The following is a 21,747-nucleotide window of genomic DNA, read 5'->3' as shown; positions in this document are numbered from 1 at the left end:
TATGACTACTAATCAAAAATCAAACTAATATTTTTCTCTTTTGTTTTGTTTTTTCAAATCAATTTTTCTAATTTGTCATTGTTGATTTCATCGTTTATCCTTTCTTTTATTATTTGTTTTTGTTAACGTTTGACTTTGGCAATAAATTGTGGATAGCTAACAGATACACATCTACATTTTCCATTTCAAATTGAAATGTATTTATTTACTGTTGTGATGCGTGCAAACGTATTCAATACGGTGGTTAATATTATATTTTCTGATCATTTAATAAAGCAAGGTAATTGTTTACCACAATAACTTTACAATGGCATGGTGCTTTAAAAACTGTGAGACTGAAATGTTAAGTGGATTGCGTTTTTTTACGTTTCCAAATCTGTGCAATACATATGACTGTAGTAGTTACAGTACGTGGTTGTTGGAGTTTCGGAAACAGAATGGGTACTCCAGTTGTTTAAAGTGTGTGCATTTAATCAAAGTTACCACACAGTGACGCTGTAGACCGTTACACAGAATTGTTGACGCTCCTCCCAGAGTAAAAACGGAATGAATGTGGATTTTCACCACAAAGAGAAACGGGAAGAGGATGGGGGAACATAATGGAGTCTTCTTTTATAAGAATAAAAGGATCTAGGTGTGTTTGTTAAAACCTTGTCCCAGCACATTGGTTCAAGAAAGAAACGACATCGTGGATATATGCTTTGGTTTTTCGGCGGAATTATGTCTTCACCGAGTAGGAGGTCTTTTGTTACATATCTGGTGCTGGTGCTGTTGGATTGTTACTGGGAAGCGGTGTCTGGGCAGCTCTCGTACACAGTCGCAGAGGAGGTAAACCCTGGAACTAATGTCGGGAATATCGCAAAGGATCTAAACCTTAATGTGCATGATTTGGAGTCCCGTTTGTTTCAGATTGTTAAAGGATCTAAGAGGAAATACTTCGACGTAAATCTGAAGACTGGATTTCTTTATATTAATGAAAGAATAGACCGAGAGGAGCTTTGTGCATATGAACCGAAATGCACTGTAAGCGTAGAGGCAGTGATAAACAACCCACTGAAGCTTTACCGCCTCGAGATAGAAATTAAAGATGTGAATGATCATTCTCCGTCATTTAACACTAAATCACAAATACTGGACATCGCAGAGAACACATTGACTGGATTTAGATTCGCGTTATCGGAGGCAAGCGATACTGATGTTGGTAAAAATGGTGTTAGTGCGTATAAGCTCAGTCCAAATGAATACTTCAGCCTCGCAACACACAAAAGAGGCGACAGTTTATCTCCAGAGTTAGTGCTGCAGAAAGCCTTAGACCGTGAGAAAATGCCCCATATGCAGATCATGTTAACTGTGGTAGACGGGGGAACTCCACCGAATTCAGGCACATCAGAGATTGAAATAAATGTACTAGACAATAACGATAACGCCCCGGTGTTCAGCAGCACCCTTTACAAAGTTAAAACTTTAGAAAATATCCCGATTGGTACGGTGGTTTTCACCTTAAATGCGACCGATGCTGATGAAGGCACCAATAGTGAAATCGTTTACTCTCTTCGTAATAAGGATCAGGATCATATTCTGGATATTTTCAAAATAGACCCAGACACGGGAATAATTTCTGTGAAAGGAAAAATCGACTATGAGGAAAAAAAAGCTTTTGAGATCCGAGCAGAGGCAAGGGACAAAGGCCAGCCTCCTATGTCTGCTCATAGTAAAGTGCTGGTAGAAGTAATTGATGTAAACGACAACGCTCCTGAAATCACTGTGACATCACTGCTCAATACAGTAAACGAGGACGCTGATGTAGGCACCGCTATAGCACTTGTGTCAGTATTAGATAGAGACAGTGGTAAAAACGGTGAAGTGAAATGCGAAATCTTAAATACGGTCCCATTCAAACTGGAGACAAATTACAAAAACTATTATTCTTTAGTGGTTGATGGACATTTAGACAGAGAAGTAATTACTCAGTACAATGTAACAATTTCAGCTAACGATGAAGGCAATCCTCCTCTTTCCAACATCAGTGTTATCACAGTTTACGTTTCTGATGTTAATGACAATGCACCGTACTTCCCGGAAAAGGTGATAAACATTTACGTTAAAGAAAACAGTCCAGTAGGAACAGTAGTTAAAACAGTGACGGCAGTTGATGCAGATATCAGTCAAAATGGCCAGGTGAGCTATTCCTTTTTAAAAAGTAAAAGTGACTCAGTCCCTTTATCTACAATGGTGAACATAAACTCAGAGACAGGAGATATAGTCAGCCTGCAGTCTTTTAACTACGAGGAGCTAAAAACGTTTCAGTTTAAAGTCCAGGCCACAGACTCTGGTGTTCCTCCTCTCAGCAGCAACGTGACTGTGAACGTTTTAATTCTGGATGAAAATGACAATAATCCAACAATTCTCGCGCCGTATTCTGAGCACGGCTCCGTTAACAGTGAGAGCATACCCTATTCTGCTGAGGCGGGATACTTTGTGGCAAAGATCAGGGCTGTAGATGCAGACTCTGGATACAATGCACTGCTTTCTTATCACCTCTCTGAGCCCAAAGGAAACAACCTCTTCCGGATCGGAACCAGCACCGGAGAAATCAGGACTAAGAGGAGAATGAGTGACAATGACCTGATAACTCACCCCTTGGTGGTGTTGGTTTCTGATAATGGAGAACCCTCCCTGTCAGCTACTGTGTCTATTGATGTGGTGGTGGTTGAAAACACAGCTGACATCCAGACTCAGTTCAGAAATGTGCCCATAAAGGAGGAAAGCTTCTCTGATTTGAACCTGTATCTGTTGATCGCCATTGTGTCGGTGTCAGTGATCTTCCTGCTGAGCCTCATCAGTTTAATAGCTGTCAAATGCCACAGGACAGACGGCAGTTTCAGCAGGTACAGCGCCCCAATGATCACCACCCACCCCGACGGGAGCTGGTCTTACTCTAAATCTACTCAGCAGTACGACGTGTGTTTCAGCTCAGACACAATGAAGAGTGACGTAGTGGTTTTCCCCGGACCGTTTCCACCTGTAGATGGTGAACTGATCAGTATTAACGGAGGAGACACTTTTACCAGAACTCAGACTTTACCCAATAAAGACAAGGTAAGCTATGTCCAGTTTTAAATCGTATCTTAAGAAGTTAATCCTTTGTATTTTTCGGTAACGTCATTTACAATATGTTATAACATGCAGAAATTGCAATATATAAAAGGACCATTATCTAAGAATGTGTCGACCCTGCCTAATTATCTGAAGCTATAACTATTTTATACCATTGATAAGAGCTCTGACACTAATTTATTACTCTGCTATGAGAAACTTTATTGTGGTTTTTTGGAGGATGATTTATATGTAAACTGTGTTGACGGCGGTTTCTAGGATTATGAGACCCATATCAGTACAGCAAAGATTATATTTTCACTCTCTTTGGTAAAACTGCTCTAGGTTGCTGTCCGTGGTACTGAATTGCTATGTTTCTTTTTCTGTTCTCTGTATTGAGATGGCTGCTGTACTTTGTGCTGATATATTGAGACGCAGGTTTTGCAGGTGGTTGATTTTCTCAGTATTGTGTTTCAGAAAAGAGACAACTGCTTAGGCCTGTCACGATGGCACATTTTGTTGGACGATAGATTATCTCAGAAATGATTGCGATAAACGATAATATTGTCGTTTTGAGACCATTTTTCAAGGAATATAACATAATGGCATAATAATGCAAGTACACCCTTTCAAAGATCAATAAACTTTTATTTCTAAAGAATATTTAACATTGGAATAAGAACACATTTTGAATATCCAAAATAAATAAATTATGTAAGTAAAAATTGCACTTGAATTACACACAACCAAAAACAATATATAAAATAGACCCTGTTGCTGATAAGAAAGAAGGGAAAAAAGCACTCAAATAACAACCACACAGAGCCGAAACAATAAATAAAATTGATTATCACGTCTCTGTAAACAAAATTGCACTTCAATAAATATTACACATTAGGCTCAGACGTAAAGAGTGATACATTCCTTAACAGGCAAAACTGCCAATCCAGTTAGGACCTTTGTAAACAAAAAGACGACTAAATGCCCCAGTGATTGTGGACTGTCGGGAAGACTGAGACTCTGTAGCTTCAGTTGTAGTTGTTTTTCCAAGCTGGGAAAACTACATCGGATGAGTATGCTATAGGTGCAGATGCAGGTTTGTTGTACTGGCGCTTTTAGTTGCTACTGTTTTACAACAAATGCGAGATACCGGCTCGTTTAGGTCAAGTGGTTCGCCACGGTCATTCAGTTTGAATCCGAAGTGCTCACACACTGCAGCTGTCGCATTCGGCTTTGAAACAAATTCCATCTTTGTTTTTATTCCTCCAAATCTCAACTAGTTTTTTTTCTCTGGCTTGCTACTCCTCACGGGGCTGCCATGCTGCACTCTGTGGTACGCGCAAGGGGCGGGGCCCCGCCTCCCCACACAGAGACAGAGCGACTGATAAGAGGGTTCACGTGAGAGACACGAGGAAAACAAACAAGTATGCAAATGGAAATTATGGAGGCTGGCAAAATTATCGAGCTCATTAATTTATTGTACGATTGATTGATTGATTGATTATCGCGACAGGCCTACAACTGCTGTGTAATATAATAATTAAATACCAAACGATGATAAATCACCTAGTTGTTAACCAACATCTTAAATCCAGTTTGAAACTGTTCAATCATCACCTACAATCGAGCTCAAGTCTTCCAAAATCACCCAATACATTTTAGTAGGTTTTTCCACACACTTTTTCTCATCCATCCTGTTTACTGCACCTTACATTAAACATATCCACTTGTGTTTTTGACCGCATTTCTCTTTACAACATCTTCACGAGATGTCGCTAGAGACCATGCCATATTCGTGTCTTCAACGTTTATAAACTCCTCCTGTTTTTATGACAGAAAATAAAACGTCATCATATGGCAGTGCTTTGTGAACTAGCGTACAGACGAGTAAAGCCTGTAACAGGAAGACGACACTAAGCGAGAATGGATATATAAAAGGATTTATTTTCACTTTTCCTAAAGAGGCCAAAAGGAATAAACCAGGATTTGAGCTTTTGTCTAAAGAGCGATGGCTGCTCTGGAAAAATGGGAGAATATATTGGGTGTGATTTTCACTCTGCTTTGTCTCTGCGACTGGTCCGTGGCTCAGATAACCTATTCCGTTTCAGAGGAGGTGGACAAAGGGACATCGGTGGGAAATCTTGCTAAGGATTTAGACCTCAATGTGCAGCAGTTTCATTCCACGGGTCTTCAGATTAACTCGGAATATAGCACACGGTATTTTGACATAAATCGTGAATCTGGAGTACTTTTTGTTAGCGAGAGGATTGATCGGGAGGAGCTTTGTCCTAATACGGTAAAGTGCTCTTTGAATATTGAGGCTCGTATTAGTAACCCTCGCAGCCTCCATCGAATTGAAGTTGTTATTAACGATATTAACGACAATGCTCCGTCTTTTCTGGAACAAATAACAACAATAGATTTGTAGGAGTCTTCATATGTCGGAGAAAGGCATCCACTGCCGATAGCTCATGACGCAGACGTAGGTGCAAACTCAGTTAAAACGTACAAATTGAACCCGAATGATTATTTCTCTTTAGATATACAGAGTATTGGTGAGCAGAGTGTGTCTGCTGAGTTAGTGCTGCAGAAAGCATTAGATCGAGAAAAAGAGGCTGTTGTTGAACTCACACTGACAGCGGTTGATGGAGGAAAACCTCCCAAAACGGGCTCTTTACAGATCCACGTTAATGTGCTGGATGTAAATGACAATTCACCCCTGTTCAGCAAAACTCTTTACAAGGTGCACGTTGTTGAGAATGCAAATATTGGCACAACCTTACTGACACTAACAGCTACTGATTTCGATGAGAGCGTAAATGGTCAAATTGTGTACTCTTTCACAGAAGGGGGGCGTTTAAACCCTGACAATACATTTGACCTGAATGATGATACTGGAGAAATTATTGTAAAAGGCAATATTGATTATGAAGAAAAGAAAGCATATGAAATTCGTGTTCAAGCACGAGACAAAGGCAATCCTCCTCGCAGTGCACACAGCAAGGTTTTAGTCGAAGTTATTGATGTCAATGACAATGCTCCGGAAATATCGGTCTCATCACTTATGAGTCCAGTGAAAGAGGACGCTGAAATAGGCACAGCTGTTGCGATGGTGACTATCACTGATAAAGATGGAGGGAAAAATGGTCTCACAAACCTTAAAATAACAGGTCATCTGCCATTTAAATTAAAATCTAACTATAAAAATTATTATTCTTTGTTGGTTGATGGGCCTCTGGACAGAGAGAGTGTTTCCCGGTTTAATGTATCAATCACAGCCACAGACGAAGGAACTCCCTCTCTGTCGAGCACGAGTGTCATTACAGTTCAAGTGTCTGATGTTAATGACAACCCTCCTCGATTCCTGGAACCTATGATTAATGTTTACGTGAAAGAGAATAGCCCAATTGGAAATACAATTCATATACTTACGACATTAGATTCTGATTTGAATGAAAATGCAAAAGCAAGATACCACTTAATAAACAGTTTTCCAAAGACCACACAGATAGCTTCAATGGTTAACATCAACTCAGAGACTGGAGATATAGTCAGCCTGCAGTCTTTTAACTATGAGGAGTTAAAAACGTTCCAGTTTAAAGTCCAGGCCACAGACTCTGGTGTTCCTCCTCTGAGCAGCAACGTGACTGTGAATGTTTTAATTCTGGATGAAAATGACAATAGTCCAACAATTCTCTCGCCGTATTCTGAGCATGGCTCCGTTAACAGTGAGAGCATACCCTATTCTGCTGAGGCGGGATACTTTGTGGCAAAGATCAGGGCTGTGGACGCAGACTCTGGATACAACGCGCTGCTTTCTTATCACCTCTCTGAACCCAAAGGAAACAACCTCTTCCGGATCGGAACCAGCACCGGAGAAATCAGGACTAAGAGGAGAATGAGTGACAATGACCTGAAAACTCACCCCCTGGTGGTGTTGGTTTCTGATAACGGAGAACCCCCCCTGTCAGCTACTGTGTCTATTGATGTTGTGGTGGTGGTTGAAAGCACATCTGACATCCAGACTCAGTTCAGACATGTTCCCATAAAGGAGGAGAGCTTCTCTGATTTGAACCTTGTATCTGCTGATCGCCATTGTGTCGGTGTCAGTGATCTTCCTGCTGAGCCTCATCAGTTTAATAGCTGTCAAATGCCACAGGACAGATGGCAGTTTCAGCAGATACAGCGCCCCAATGATCACCACCCACCCTGACGGGAGCTGGTCTTACTCTAAGTCTACTCAGCAGTACGACGTGTGTTTCAGCTCAGACACAATGAAGAGTGACGTAGTGGTTTTCCCCGGACCGTTTCCACCTGTAGATGGAGAACTGATCAGTATTAACGGAGGAGACACGTTTAACAGAACTCAAACTTTACCCAACAAAGACAAGGTACGTGTTCTTCAGCATAGAAGTGCTTTCAGTCTCCATTAGTAACACATGTTGCTATGCTGTCTTAGTGTTATTGCATACACAAGTAGAAACTCACTAAAAACAAACTAATATACGTACTATTAGTTGCATCGAAGTTGGCGCAAATTTCCTCTATTCATGTGAGCATGTTGCACTTTATAACAAATAGAAATGCTAATAAATTATGGGATGTGCTGATATTTGGCAAAGCACTGATGTATGTTCAATGTTTTAGGGTCCTGAGAAAGCGGTCTCTGAAAACTGGATAGTGGAAAAGTAATAAACACTGGATCCTTGCAGTATATAGCATGAAAGTACAGCGCTCTCCTTGGTGCTGTTCGTTGTCTATTCAGCCTTTGAAGTCTGGGAACTCTTTGTCCTTGTTGTGATAAGTTATCTACAATAACATAATAACATATTTTTATTTAAGGGAATGTTTAGTTGACAGACTAGTTTATAGGCTGTTTTATGGAAGGCCATAAAAGCAAAATAGCAGTTTTGTAGAAGCCACAGCATGACTGTCTCTGAATTGCAATTTTGCTATTTAAATGTTCATAATTATCTTAAAAAACTTCAATGGATATAGGTAATCACAAATAATGTTCGATTCCATACACTTAAGGCATTTTGATTGACACGTGTAAATAAAACAATATAATATAGTACGGCACATTATTGGGCTAAATATTTCTCACACGCTTCATGAACTATCCATGTTTTACCACAAGATGTCACTTATGCCACATATATGATTGTGAGAGTAATTGTAAAACTCCTCCCCGCACGGGAAGCCAAACACGTCATCGGGTATCAGTTTAGAGACACTGGGATTGTATGGGTTGGATTGTACCGAGGGCAGAACGGCTGCTGAAAATCGTGTTCATGAGTGATATATAAACTGGAAATACAAGATAGACGGGACTCCGAGTTTATTGTACAACGATGGGAAACGAGGAATATGCCTGGATTCATATTGTCGCTCTGCTGTGTCTTTGTGGGCGGTCTGCCTCGCAATTATCTTACTCCATTTCCGAGGAAGTGAACAAAGGCACCGTGGTGGGAAATATTGCAAAGGATTTAAACCTCAATGTACAGGATCTAGAAACCAGGGATCTACGTATTGTTTCGAGCTACAGTAAGAAATATGTTGACGTGAATTTACGGACCGGGAACCTTGTTGTTGACGAGAGGATAAACAGAGAGGAGCTTTGTCCGCACACGGCACAATGCTCCCTGAGAATACAGGCTGTTTTAAACAATCCAATGAATGTTCATCGCATTGAAATCAATATTTTAGACATAAACGATAACTCACCGGAATTCATTGAACAAACCTATTCGTTAAACATCTCCGAATCAATGTCACCGGGAGAGCGATATCTTATCCCAATAGCAGAGGACGCAGACATAGGCAGCAACACAGTGAAGAGCTACAAACTGAGCCAAAATGCATATTTCTCTCTTGATATGCAGAGTGCTGGAGAAGACGGTGTGTCAGCCGAGTTAGTGCTGCAGAAAGCTTTAGACAGAGAGAAACAGCCTATAATTACACTTATTCTGAACGCAGTGGATGGAGGAAAACCTACAAGATCGGGTACACTGCATATAAATGTCAACGTAATAGATGCTAATGATAACATACCGATTTTTAGTAAATCACTTTATAAAGTACGTGTGCAGGAAAATACTGCTCAGGGTACAGTGGTAATGAAGTTAAATGCAACGGATTTGGACGAAGGCATGAACAGTAAAATCCTGTATTCGTTTATCAAAAGATTAAATTCGAATCCATCAAATATCTTTGATTTAAATTCGGAAACAGGAGAAATCACTGTGAAGGGAGCATTAGATTATCAAGAGACTCCTGCTTATGAAGTCAGAGTTCAAGCGAAGGATCAAGGTATACCTCCTCGTAGTGCTCATGCTAAATTGCTGGTAGAAATAATTGATGTGAATGATAATGCCCCGGAGATATCTGTGACGTCCCTCATGACCCCAGTAAAAGAAGATGCAGAAATGGGCACAATAGTTGCTTTGGTGACAGTTAGTGATAAAGATGGAGGAAACAATGGTGTGACTAACTGTAAGGTAGTGGGATCTGTTCTTTTTAAGTTGAAATCCAACTACAAAAATGACTATTCATTAGTAGTAGATGGACCACTGGACAGAGAAAACATTTCTCTTTACAATGTCACAATAACAGCAACAGATGAGGGAAGTCCACCTCTGTCCAGTATCAGGGTCATTACTGTTCATGTGTCTGACGTCAATGATAATGCACCTCGATTTATGGAGCCTGTGATTAATGTTTATGTGAAAGAAAATAGTGCAGTAGGCTCTGTTATTCATACAATAAGTGCCTTTGATCCTGATTTGGACAGAAATTCAAAACTGACTTACAAGTTGTTAGATAGTTCTCCCAAAAATATTCCTATTTCATCTGTTTTAAACATCAACTCAGAGACAGGAGATATAGTCAGCCTGCAGACTTTTAACTATGAGGAGTTAAACACGTTTCAGTTTAAAGTTCAGGCCACAGATTCTGGTGTTCCTCCTCTCAGCAGCAACGTGACTGTGAATGTTTTAATTCTGGATGAAAATGACAATAATCCAACAATTCTCGCACCCTATTCTGAGCACGGCTCTGTTAACAGTGAGAGCATACCCTACTCTGCTGAGGCAGGATACTTTGTGGCAAAGATCAGGGCTGTAGACGCAGACTCTGGATACAACGCGCTGCTTTCTTATCACCTCTCTGAGCCCAAAGGAAACAACCTCTTCCGGATCGGAACCAGCACTGGAGAAATCAGGACTAAGAGGAGAATGAGTGACAATGACCTGAAAACTCACCCCTTGATGGTGTTGGTTTCTGATAATGGAGAACCCTCCCTGTCCGCTACTGTGTCTATTGATGTGGTGGTGGTTGAAAGCACATCTGACATCCAGACTCAGTTCAGAAATATGCCCATAAAGGAGGAGAGCTTCTCTGATTTGAACCTGTATCTGCTGATCGCCATTGTGTCGGTGTCAGTGATTTTCCTGCTGAGTCTCATCAGTTTAATAGCTGTCAAATGCCACAGTACAGACGGCAGTTTCAGCAGGTACAGTGCCCCAATGATCACCACCCACCCTGACGGGAGCTGGTCTTACTCTAAATCTACTCAGCAGTACGACGTGTGTTTCAGCTCAGACACAATGAAGAGTGACGTAGTGGTTTTCCCCGGACCGTTTCCGCCTGTAGATGGTGAACTGATCAGTATTAACGGAGGAGACACTTTTACCACAACTCAAACTTTACCCAACAAAGACAAGGTACGTGTTCTTCAGCATGGAAGTACTTTCAGTTTCCATTAGTAACACATGTTGCTATGCTGTCTTAGTGTTATTGCATACACAAGTAGGAACTCACTAAAAACAAACTAATATACGTACTATTAGTTGCATCGAAGTTGGAGCAAATTTCCTCTATTCATGTGAGCATGTTGCAATTTATAACAAATAGAAATGCAAATAAATAATGGGATGTGCTGATATTTGGCAAAGCACCGATGTATGTTCAATGCTTTAGGGTCCTGAGAAAGCGGTCTCTGAAAACTGGATTGTGGAAAAGTAATAAACACTGGATCCTTGCAGTATATAGTATGAAAGCATAGCGCTCTCCTTGGTGCTGATCATTGTCTATTCAGCCTTTGAAGTCTGGGAACTCTTTGTCCTTCTTGTGATAAGTTATCTACAATAACATAATAACATATTTTTATTTAAGGGAATGTTTAGTTGACAGACTAGTTTATAGGCTGTTTTATGAAGGCCATAAAATGAAAATAGCAGTTTTGTAGAACCACAGCATGACTGTCTCTGAATTGCAATTTAGCTATTTAAATGTTCATAATTATCTTAAAAAACTTCAATGGATATAGGTAATCACAAATAATGTTCGATTCCATACACTTAAGGCATTTTGATTGACACGTGTAAATAAAACAATATAATATAGTACGGCACATTATTGGGCTAAATATTTCTCACACGCTTCATGAACTATCCATGTTTTACCACAAGATGTCACTTATGCCACATATATGATTGTGAGAGTAATTGTAAAACTCCTCCCCGCACGGGAAGCCAAACACGTCATCGGGTATCAGTTTAGAGACACTGGGATTGTATGGGTTGGATTGTACCGAGGGCAGAACGGCTGCTGAAAATCGTGTTCATGAGTGATATATAAACTGGAAATACAAGATAGACGGGACTCCGAGTTTATTGTACAACGATGGGAAACGAGGAATATGCCTGGATTCATATTGTCGCTCTGCTGTGTCTTTGTGGGCGGTCTGCCTCGCAATTATCTTACTCCATTTCCGAGGAAGTGAACAAAGGCACCGTGGTGGGAAATATTGCAAAGGATTTAAACCTCAATGTACAGGATCTAGAAACCAGGGATCTACGTATTGTTTCGAGTTACAGTAAGAAATATTTTGACGTGAATTTACGGACCGGGAACCTTGTTGTTGACGAGAGGATAAACAGAGAGGAGCTTTGTCCGCACACGGCACAATGCTCCCTGAGAATACAGGCTGTTTTAAACAATCCAATGAATGTTCATCGCATTGAAATCCGTATTTTGGACATAAACGATAACTCACCGGAATTCATTGAACGAACCTATTCGTTAAACATCTCCGAATCAATGTCACCGGGAGAGCGATATATTATCCCAATAGCAGAGGACGCAGACATAGGCAGCAACACAGTGAAGAGCTACAAGCTGAGTCAAAATGAATATTTCTCTCTTGATGTGCAGAGCGCTGGAGAAGACGGTGTGTTAACCGAGTTAGTGCTGCAGAAAGCTTTAGACAGAGAAAAACAGCCTATAATCAATCTTCTCCTCACCGCTGTAGATGGAGGGAAACCTACAAGATCGGGTACATTGCATATAAATGTCAACGTAATAGATGCGAATGATAACATACCGATTTTTAGTAAATCACTTTATAAAGTACGTGTGCATGAAAATACTGCCCAGGGTACAGTGGTAATGAAGTTAAATGCAACGGATTTGGACGAAGGCATGAACAGTAAAATCCTGTATTCGTTTATCAAAAGATTAAATTCAAATCCATCAAATATCTTTGATTTAAATTCGGAAACAGGAGAAATCACTGTGAAGGGAGCATTAGATTATGAAGAGACTCCTGCTTATGAAGTCAGAGTTCAAGCGAAGGATCAAGGTATCTCTCCTCGTAGTGCTCATGCTAAACTGCTGATAGAAATAATTGATGTGAATGACAATGCCCCAGAGATATCTGTGACGTCACTCATGACCCCAGTAAAAGAAGATGCAGAAATGGGCACAATAGTTGCTTTGGTGACAGTTAGTGATAAAGATGGAGGAAACAATGGTGTGACTAACTGTAAGGTAGTGGGATCTGTTCCTTTTAAGTTGAAATCCAACTACAAAAATGACTATTCATTAGTAGTAGATGGACCACTGGACAGAGAAAACATTTCTCTTTACAATGTCACAATAACAGCAACAGATGAGGGAAGTCCACCTCTGTCCAGTATCAGGGTCATTACTGTTCATGTGTCTGACGTCAATGATAATGCACCTCGATTTATGGAGCCTGTGATTAATGTTTATGTGAAAGAAAATAGTGCAGTAGGCTCTGTTATTCATACAATAAGTGCCTTTGATCCTGATTTGGACAGAAATTCAAAACTGACTTACAAGTTGTTAGATAGTTCTCCCAAAAATATTCCTATTTCATCTGTTTTAAACATCAACTCAGAGACAGGAGATATAGTCAGCCTGCAGTCTTTTAACTATGAGGAGTTCAACACATTTCAGTTTAAAGTTCAGGCCACAGACTCTGGTGTTCCTCCTCTCAGCAGCAACGTGACTGTGAACATTTTAATTCTGGATGAAAATGACAATAATCCAACAATTCTGGCACCCTATTCTGAGCACGGCTCCATTAACAGTGAGAGCATCCCCTATTCTGCTGAGGCGGGATACTTTGTGGCAAAGATCAGGGCTGTAGATGCAGACTCTGGATACAATGCGCTGCTTTCTTATCACCTCTCTGAGCCCAAAGGAAACAACCTCTTCCGGATCGGAACCAGCACTGGAGAAATCAGGACTAAGAGGAGAATGAGTGACAATGACTTGAAAGCTCACCCCCTGGTGGTGTTGGTTTCTGATAATGGAGAACCCTCCCTGTCCGCTACTGTGTCTATTGATGTGGTGGTGGTTGAAAGCACATCTGACATCCAGACTCAGTTCAGACATGTGCCCATAAAGGAGGAGAGCTTCTCTGATTTGAACCTGTATCTGTTGATTGCCATTGTGTCGGTGTCAGTGATTTTCCTGCTGAGTCTCATCAGTTTAATAGCTGTCAAATGCCACAGGACAGACGGCAGTTTCAGCAGGTACAGCGCCCCAATGATCACCACCCACCCTGACGGGAGCTGGTCTTACTCTAAGTCTACTCAGCAGTATGACGTGTGTTTCAGCTCAGACACAATGAAGAGTGACGTAGTGGTTTTCCCCGGACCGTTTCCGCCTGTAGATGGTGAACTGATCAGTATTAATGGAGGAGACACTTTTACCACAACTCAAACTTTACCCAACAAAGACAAGGTACGTGTTCTTCAGCATGGAAGTGCTTTCAGTCTCCATTAGTAACACATGTTGCTATGCTGTCTTAGTGTTATTGCATACACAAGTAGAAACTCACTAAAAACAAACTAATATACGTACTATTAGTTGCATCGAAGTTGGAGCAAATTTCCTCTATTCATGTGAGCATGTTGCACTTTATAACAAATAGAAATGCTAATAAATTATGGGATGTGCTGATATTTGGCAAAGCACCGATGTATGTTCAATGTTTTAGGCTCCTGAGGAAGCGGTCTCTGAAAACTGGATAGTGGAAAAGTAATAAACACTGGATCCTTGCAGTATATAGTATGAAAGCACAGCGCTCTCCTTGGTGCTGATCATTGTCTATTCAGCCTTTGAAGTCTGGGAACTCTTTGTCCTTGTTGTGATAAGTTATCTACAATAACATAATAACATATTTTTATTTAAGGGAATGTTTAGTTGACAAACTAGTTTATAGGCTGTTTTATGAAAGGCCATAAAATGAAAATAGCAGTTTTGCAGAACCACAGCATGACTGTCTCTGAATTGCAATTTAGCTATTTAAATGTTCATAATTATCTTTAAAAACTTCAATGGATATACGTAATCACAAATAATGTTCGATTCCATACACTTAAGGCATTTTGATTGACACATGTAAATAAAACAATATAATATAGTACGGCACATTATTGGGCTAAATATTTTTCACACGCTTCATGAACTATCCATGTTTTACCACAAGATGTCACTTATGCCACATATATGATTGTGAGAATAATTGTAAACTCCTCCCCGCACGGGAAGCCAAACACGTCATCGGGTATCAGTTTAGAGACACTGGGATTGTATGGGTTGGATTGTACCGAGGGCAGAACGGCTGCTGAAAATCGTGTTCATGAGTGATATATAAACTGGAAATACAAGATAAACGGGACTCCGAGTTTATTGTAAGACGATGGGAAACGAGGAATATGCCTGGATTCATATTGTCGCTCTGCTGTGTCTTTGTGGGCGGTCTGCCTCGCAATTATCTTACTCCATTTCCGAGGAAGTGAACAAAGGCACCGTGGTGGGAAATATTGCAAAGGATTTAAACCTCAATGTACAGGATCTAGAAACCAGGGATCTACGTATTGTTTCGAGTTACAGTAAGAAATATTTTGACGTGAATTTACGGACCGGGAACCTTGTTGTTGACGAGAGGATAAACAGAGAGGAGCTTTGTCCGCACACGGCACAATGCTCCCTGAGAATACAGGCTGTTTTAAACAATCCAATGAATGTTCATCGCATTGAAATCAATATTTTAGACGTAAATGATAACTCACCGGAATTCATTGAACAAATGCATTCGTTGAACATCTCTGAATCAATGTCACCGGGAGAGCGATATCTTTTACCATTAGCAATAGACGCAGACATAGGCAGCAACACAGTGAAGAGCTACAAACTGAGTCAAAATGAATATTTCTCTCTTGATGTGCAGAGCGCTGGAGAAGACGGTGTGTCAGCCGAGTTAGTGCTGCAGAAAGCTTTAGACAGAGAAAAACAGCCTATAATTAATCTTCTCCTCACCGCTGTAGATGGAGGGAAACCTACAAGATCGGGTACACTGCATATAAATGTCAACGTAATCGATGCGAATGATAACACACCAATTTTTAGTAAATCACTTTATAAAGTAAGTGTACGTGAAAACACTGCACGGGGCACAGTGGTAATGAGGTTAAATGCAACGGATTTGGATGAGGGCATGAACAGTAAGATACTGTATTCGTTCATCAAACGGGGAAATATTGATCCATCAAATATCTTTGATTTAAATTCGGAAACAGGAGAAATCACTTTGAAGGGAACACTAAATTATGAAGAAACTCCTAATTATGAAGTCAGAGTTCAAGCAAAAGATCAAGGCACTTCTCCTCGTAGCGCTCATGCTAAACTGCTGATAGAAATAATTGATGTGAATGACAATGCACCAGAGATATCTGTGACGTCACTCATGACCCCAGTAAAAGAAGATGCAGAAATGGGCACAATAGTTGCTTTGGTGACAGTGAGTGATAAAGATGGAGGAAACAATGGTGTGACTTACTGTAAGGTAGTGGGATCTGTTCCTTTTAAGTTGAAATCCAACTACAAAAATGACTTTTCATTAGTAGTAGATGGACCACTGGACAGAGAAAACATTTCTCTTTACAATGTTACAATAACAGCAACAGATGAGGGAAGTCCACCTCTGTCCAGTATCAGGGTCATTACTGTTCATGTGTCTGACGTCAATGATAATGCACCTCGATTTATGGAGCCTGTGATTAATGTTTATGTGAAAGAAAATAGTGCAGTAGGCTCTGTTATTCATACAATAAGTGCCTTTGATCCTGATTTGGACAGAAATTCAAAACTGACTTACAAGTTGTTAGATAGTTCTCCCAAAAATATTCCTATTTCATCTGTTTTAAACATCAACTCAGAGACAGGAGATATAGTCAGCCTGCAGTCTTTTAACTATGAGGAGTTAAACACATTTCAGTTTAAAGTTCAGGCCACAGACTCTGGTGTTCCTCCTCTCAGCAGCAACGTGACTGTGAACATTTTAATTCTGGATGAAAATGACAATAATCCAACAATTCTCGCGCCCTATTCTGAGCACGGCTCTGTTAACAGTGAGAGCATCCCCTATTCTGCTGAGGCGGGATACTTTGTGGCAAAGATCAGGGCTGTAGACGCAGACTCTGGATACAATGCGCTGCTTTCTTATCACCTCTCTGATCCCAAAGGAAAAAACCTCTTTCGGATTGGAACCAGCACCGGAGAAATCAGGACTAAGAGGAGAATGAGTGACAATGACCTGATAACTCACCCCTTGGTGGTTTTGGTTTCTGATAATGGAGAACCCTCCCTGTCAGCTACTGTGTCTATTGATGTGGTGGTGGTTGAAAGCACATCTGACATCCAGACTCAGTTCAGACATGTGCCCATAAAGGAAGAGAGCTTCTCTGATTTGAACTTGTATCTGTTGATCGCCATTGTGTCGGTGTCAGTGATTTTCCTGCTGAGCCTCATCAGTTTAATAGCTGTCAAATGCCACAGGACAGATGGCAGTTTCAGCAGGTACAGCGCCCCAATGATCACCACCCACCCTGACGGGAGCTGGTCTTACTCTAAGTCTACTCAGCAGTACGACGTGTGTTTCAGCTCAGACACAATGAAGAGTGACGTAGTGGTTTTCCCCGGACCGTTTCCGCCTGTAGATGGTGAACTGATCAGTATTAACGGAGGAGACACTTTTACCACAACTCAGACTTTACCCAACAAAGACAAGGTACGTGTTCTTCAGCATGGAAGTGCTTTCAGTCTCCATTAGTAACACATGTTGCTATGCTGTCTTAGTGTTATTGCATACACAAGTAGAAACTCACTAAAAACAAACTAATATACGTACTATTAGTTGCATCGAAGTTGGCGCAAATTTCCTCTATTCATGTGAGCATGTTGCACTTTATAACAAATAGAAATGCTAATAAATTATGGGATGTTCTGATATTTGGCAAAGCACCGATGTATGTTCAATGTTTTAGGCTCCTGAGGAAGCGGTCTCTGAAAACTGGATAGTGGAAAAGTAATAAACACTGGATCCTTGCAGTATATAGCATGAAAGCACAGCGCTCTCCTTGGTGCTGATCATTGTCTATTCAGCCTTTGAAGTCGGGAACTCTTTGTCCTTCTTGTGATAAGTTAACTACAATAACATAATAACATATTTTTATTTAAGGGAATGTTTAGTTGACAGACTAGTTTATAGGCTGTTTTATGGAAGGCCATAAAATGAAAATAGCAGTTTTGTAGAACCACAGCATGACTGTCTCTGAATTGCAATTTAGTTATTTAAATGTTCATAATTATCTTAAAAACTTCAATGGATATAGGTAATCACAAATAATGTTCGATTCCATACACTTAAGGCATTTTGATTGATACGTGTAAATAAAACCATATAATATAGTACGGCACATTATTGGGCTAAATGTTTCTCACAGGCTTCTTGAACTATCCATGTTTTACCACAAGATGTCACTTATGCCACATATATGATTGTGAGAATAATTGTAAACTCCTCCCCGCACGGGAAGCCAAACACGTCATCGGGTATCAGTTTAGAGACACTGGGATTGTATGGGTCGGATTGTACCGAGGGCAGAACGGCTGCTGAAAATCGTGTTCATGAGTGATATAAACTGGAAATACAAGATAAACGGGACTCCCAAGTTTATTGTGCAACGATGGGAAACGAGGAATATGCCTGGATTCATATTGTCGCTCTGCTGTGTCTTTGTGGGCGGTCTGCCTCGCAATTATCTTACTCCATTTCCGAGGAAGTGAACAAAGGCACCGTGGTGGGAAATATTGCAAAGGATTTAAACCTCAATGTACAGGATCTAGAAACCAGGGATCTACGTATTGTTTCGAGTTACAGTAAGAAATATTTTGACGTGATTTTACGGACCGGGAACCTTGTTGTTGACGAGAGGATAAACAGAGAGGAGCTTTGTCCGCACACGGCACAATGCTCCCTGAGAATACAGGCTGTTTTAAACAATCCAATGAATGTTCATCGCATTGAAATCAATATTTTAGACGTAAATGATAACTCACCGGAATTCATTGAACGAACCTATTCGTTAAACATCTCCGAATCAACGTCACCGGGAGAGCGATATCTTCTCCCAATAGCAGAGGACGCAGACATAGGCAGCAACACAGTGAAGAGCTACAAACTGAGTCAAAATGAATATTTCTCTCTTGATGTGCAGAGCGCTGGAGAAGACGGTGTGTCAGCCGAGTTAGTGCTGCAGAAAGCTTTAGACAGAGAGAAACAGCCTATAATTACACTTATTCTGAACGCAGTGGATGGAGGAAAACCCACAAGATCGGGTACACTGCATATAAATGTCAACGTAATAGATGCAAATGATAACACACCGATTTTTAGTAAATCACTTTATAAAGTACGTGTGCATGAAAATACTGCACCGGGTACAGTGGTAATGAAGTTAAATGCAACGGATTTGGACGAAGGCATGAACAGTAAGATCCTGTATTCGTTTATCAAAAGATTAAATTCGAATCCATCAAATATCTTTGATTTAAATTCGGAAACAGGAGAAATCACTGTGAAGGGAGCATTAGATTATGAAGAGACTCCTGCTTATGAAGTCAGAGTTCAAGCAAAAGATCAAGGCACTTCTCCTCGTAGCGCTCATGCTAAACTGCTGATAGAAATAATTGATGTGAATGACAATGCCCCGGAGATATCTGTGACGTCACTCATGACCCCAGTAAAAGAAGATGCAGAAATGGGCACAATAGTTGCTTTGGTGACAGTGAGTGATAAAGATGGAGGAAACAATGGTGTAACTAACTGTAAGGTAGTGGGATCTGTTCCTTTTAAGTTGAAATCCAACTACAAAAATGACTATTCATTAGTAGTAGATGGACCACTGGACAGAGAAAACATTTCTCTTTACAATGTCACAATAACAGCAACAGATGAGGGAAGTCCACCTCTGTCCAGTATCAGGGTCATTACTGTTCATGTGTCTGACGTCAATGATAATGCACCTCGATTTATGGAGCCTGTGATTAATGTTTATGTGAAAGAAAATAGTGCAGTAGGCTCTGTTATTCATAGAATAAGTGCCTTTGATCCTGATTTGGACAGAAATTCAAAACTGACTTACAAGTTGTTAGATAGTTCTCCCAAAAATGTTCCTATTTCATCTGTTTTAAACATCAACTCAGAGACAGGAGATTTAGTCAGCCTGCAGTCTTTTAACTATGAGGAGTTAAACACATTTCAGTTTAAAGTTCAGACCTCAGACTCTGGTGTTCCTCCTCTCAGCAGCAACGTGACTGTGAACGTTTTAATTCTGGATGAAAATGACAATAGTCCAACAATTCTTGCGCCCTATTCTGAGCACGGCTCTGTTAACAGTGAGAACATACCCTATTCTGCTGAGGCGGGATACTTTGTGGCAAAGATCAGGGCTGTAGATGCAGACTCTGGATACAATGCGCTGCTTTCTTATCACCTCTCTGATCCCAAAGGAAACAACCTCTTCCGGATCGGAACCAACACCGGAGAAATCAGGACTAAGAGGAGAATGAGTGACAATGACTTGAAAGCTCACCCCTTGGTGGTGTTGGTTTCTGATAATGGAGAACCCTCCCTGTCAGCTACTGTGTCTATTGATGTGGTGGTGGTTGAAAGCACAGCTGACATCCAGACTCAGTTCAGAAATGTTCCCATAAAGGAGGAGAGCTTCTCTGATTTGAACCTGTATCTGCTGATCGCCATTGTGTCGGTGTCAGTGATTTTCCTGCTGAGCCTCATCAGTTTAATAGCTGTCAAATGTCACAGGACAGACGGCAGTTTCAGCAGGTACAGCGCCCCAATGATCACCACCCACCCGGACGGGAGCTGGTCTTATTCTAAATCTACTCAGCAGTACGACGTGTGTTTCAGCTCAGACACAATGAAGAGTGATGTGGTGGTTTTTCCCGGACCGTTTCCGCCTGTAGATGGTGAACTGATCAGTATTAATGAAGGTGACACTTTTACCAGAACTCAGACTTTACCCAACAAAGACAAGGTAGGCATTTTTGTGCTGAATGCTCGAGGAACTTGAAAATGCTATCATAAAAAATACTGACATTTTATACCTGCTTATGCTTCATAATGTTTACAAATTCAGATGAATAAAAGCATGTAAAAATCTGTTGAGCATCATGACTATAAGACAACACAAAACTATAATTGATTCCAAGTTATTCAGGCTTGATAAAATAGAACATTTAAACAAATGTGCACTTTTTGACCAACTTCATCCCTAGAACATGTTGAAGACCAGTTGCCTACCAACACGCTGTAACCCAACTTTTAGCAATTTTTTGCAAAAAATGTTCTGTATCATAATCGGTCTTTACCTTAATACCACCCCTCATCATATTTTAAGTAAAAAGCTTGTGTTTTAAAGTCTGAAAATCTGACTTGTAGTATAATTTTCATAGAGCTATTTGCGTTGCTGATTCTATGGTATATTAGATCAAGGTGCAAAACCTGCTGCTTTGATGTTTCTGGAAAGGATGTGATGGTGAAAATATCCAAGCTGTTTTTTTGTTTGTTTCTTTAATCAGAATTGAAAAAGCATTTGACATGGTGATGTCTTTTCAGTTGTTAAGGTAGTTTCCCTATGCTGAAATGTGAAGGAATTTAATGTTATATAAAGGCGCTGTCCATGGTGCTGGTCTGGGTGTTGACAAAATATGGTTTCTGTATAATTCTGCAGAATCAAACTCAATTCTTTAATCTTGTTTTCACTTTAAACACTGGACACTTAAAGTATGGCAAACTCTAAAATCGAAGTACATTTCCCACTGGAAAGTATATTGTTATATTTTTTTTATTTGTGACCTCAAATAATATGCTTCTGATTAGATTCAGTGTTGTCATCTTCTTAATACTAAAACAGTGTTTCCACGGTAATCATGATAATTCATGTCATTCATAATATGTTTATTATATGGCTA

At 40.4% G+C, this 21,747-nt stretch overlaps 2 protein-coding genes across 9 annotated transcripts in view; both read left to right on the top strand.

Moving 5' to 3' along the window:
- Positions 1 to 21,747, top strand: part of LOC134859312 (protocadherin alpha-C2-like) — a 184,521-nt gene that overhangs the window by 118,322 nt on the left and 44,452 nt on the right. The window contains exon 1 of one of the 8 annotated variants that reach the window (XM_063875729.1): positions 596 to 3,099. The exons of 4 other annotated variants lie outside the window; for them this stretch is intronic. In XM_063875729.1, coding sequence (XP_063731799.1) covers positions 697 to 3,099 — 2,403 coding nt within the window. In that variant the 5' untranslated portion in view covers positions 596 to 696. Of the gene's footprint in view, positions 1 to 595; positions 3,100 to 8,371; positions 10,821 to 11,688; positions 14,152 to 18,343; positions 20,811 to 21,747 lie in introns of those variants that run through there. 3 more of the 8 variants (XM_063875735.1, XM_063875734.1, XM_063875736.1) reach the window with 3 other exon arrangements.
- LOC134860088 (protocadherin alpha-2-like) lies at positions 15,057 to 17,524 on the top strand. The gene has a single exon (XM_063876934.1). The coding sequence runs from the start codon at positions 15,113 to 15,115 to the stop codon at positions 17,522 to 17,524; it is 2,412 nt and encodes an 803-aa protein (XP_063733004.1). The 5' UTR covers positions 15,057 to 15,112.

The sequence above is a fragment of the Eleginops maclovinus genome, chromosome 23, assembly GCF_036324505.1.
Source record: "Eleginops maclovinus isolate JMC-PN-2008 ecotype Puerto Natales chromosome 23, JC_Emac_rtc_rv5, whole genome shotgun sequence".
NCBI lineage: Eukaryota > Metazoa > Chordata > Actinopteri > Perciformes > Eleginopidae > Eleginops > Eleginops maclovinus.
Note: the sequence above shows the minus strand (reverse complement) of the source record. Positions and strands in the feature narration are given on the sequence as shown.

Excerpts from the sequence above, each read along its gene's own strand:
- LOC134860088 (XM_063876934.1), top strand. The coding sequence starts at position 15,113 with ATGGGAAACGAGGAATATGCCTGGATTCATATTGTCGCTCTGCTGTGT.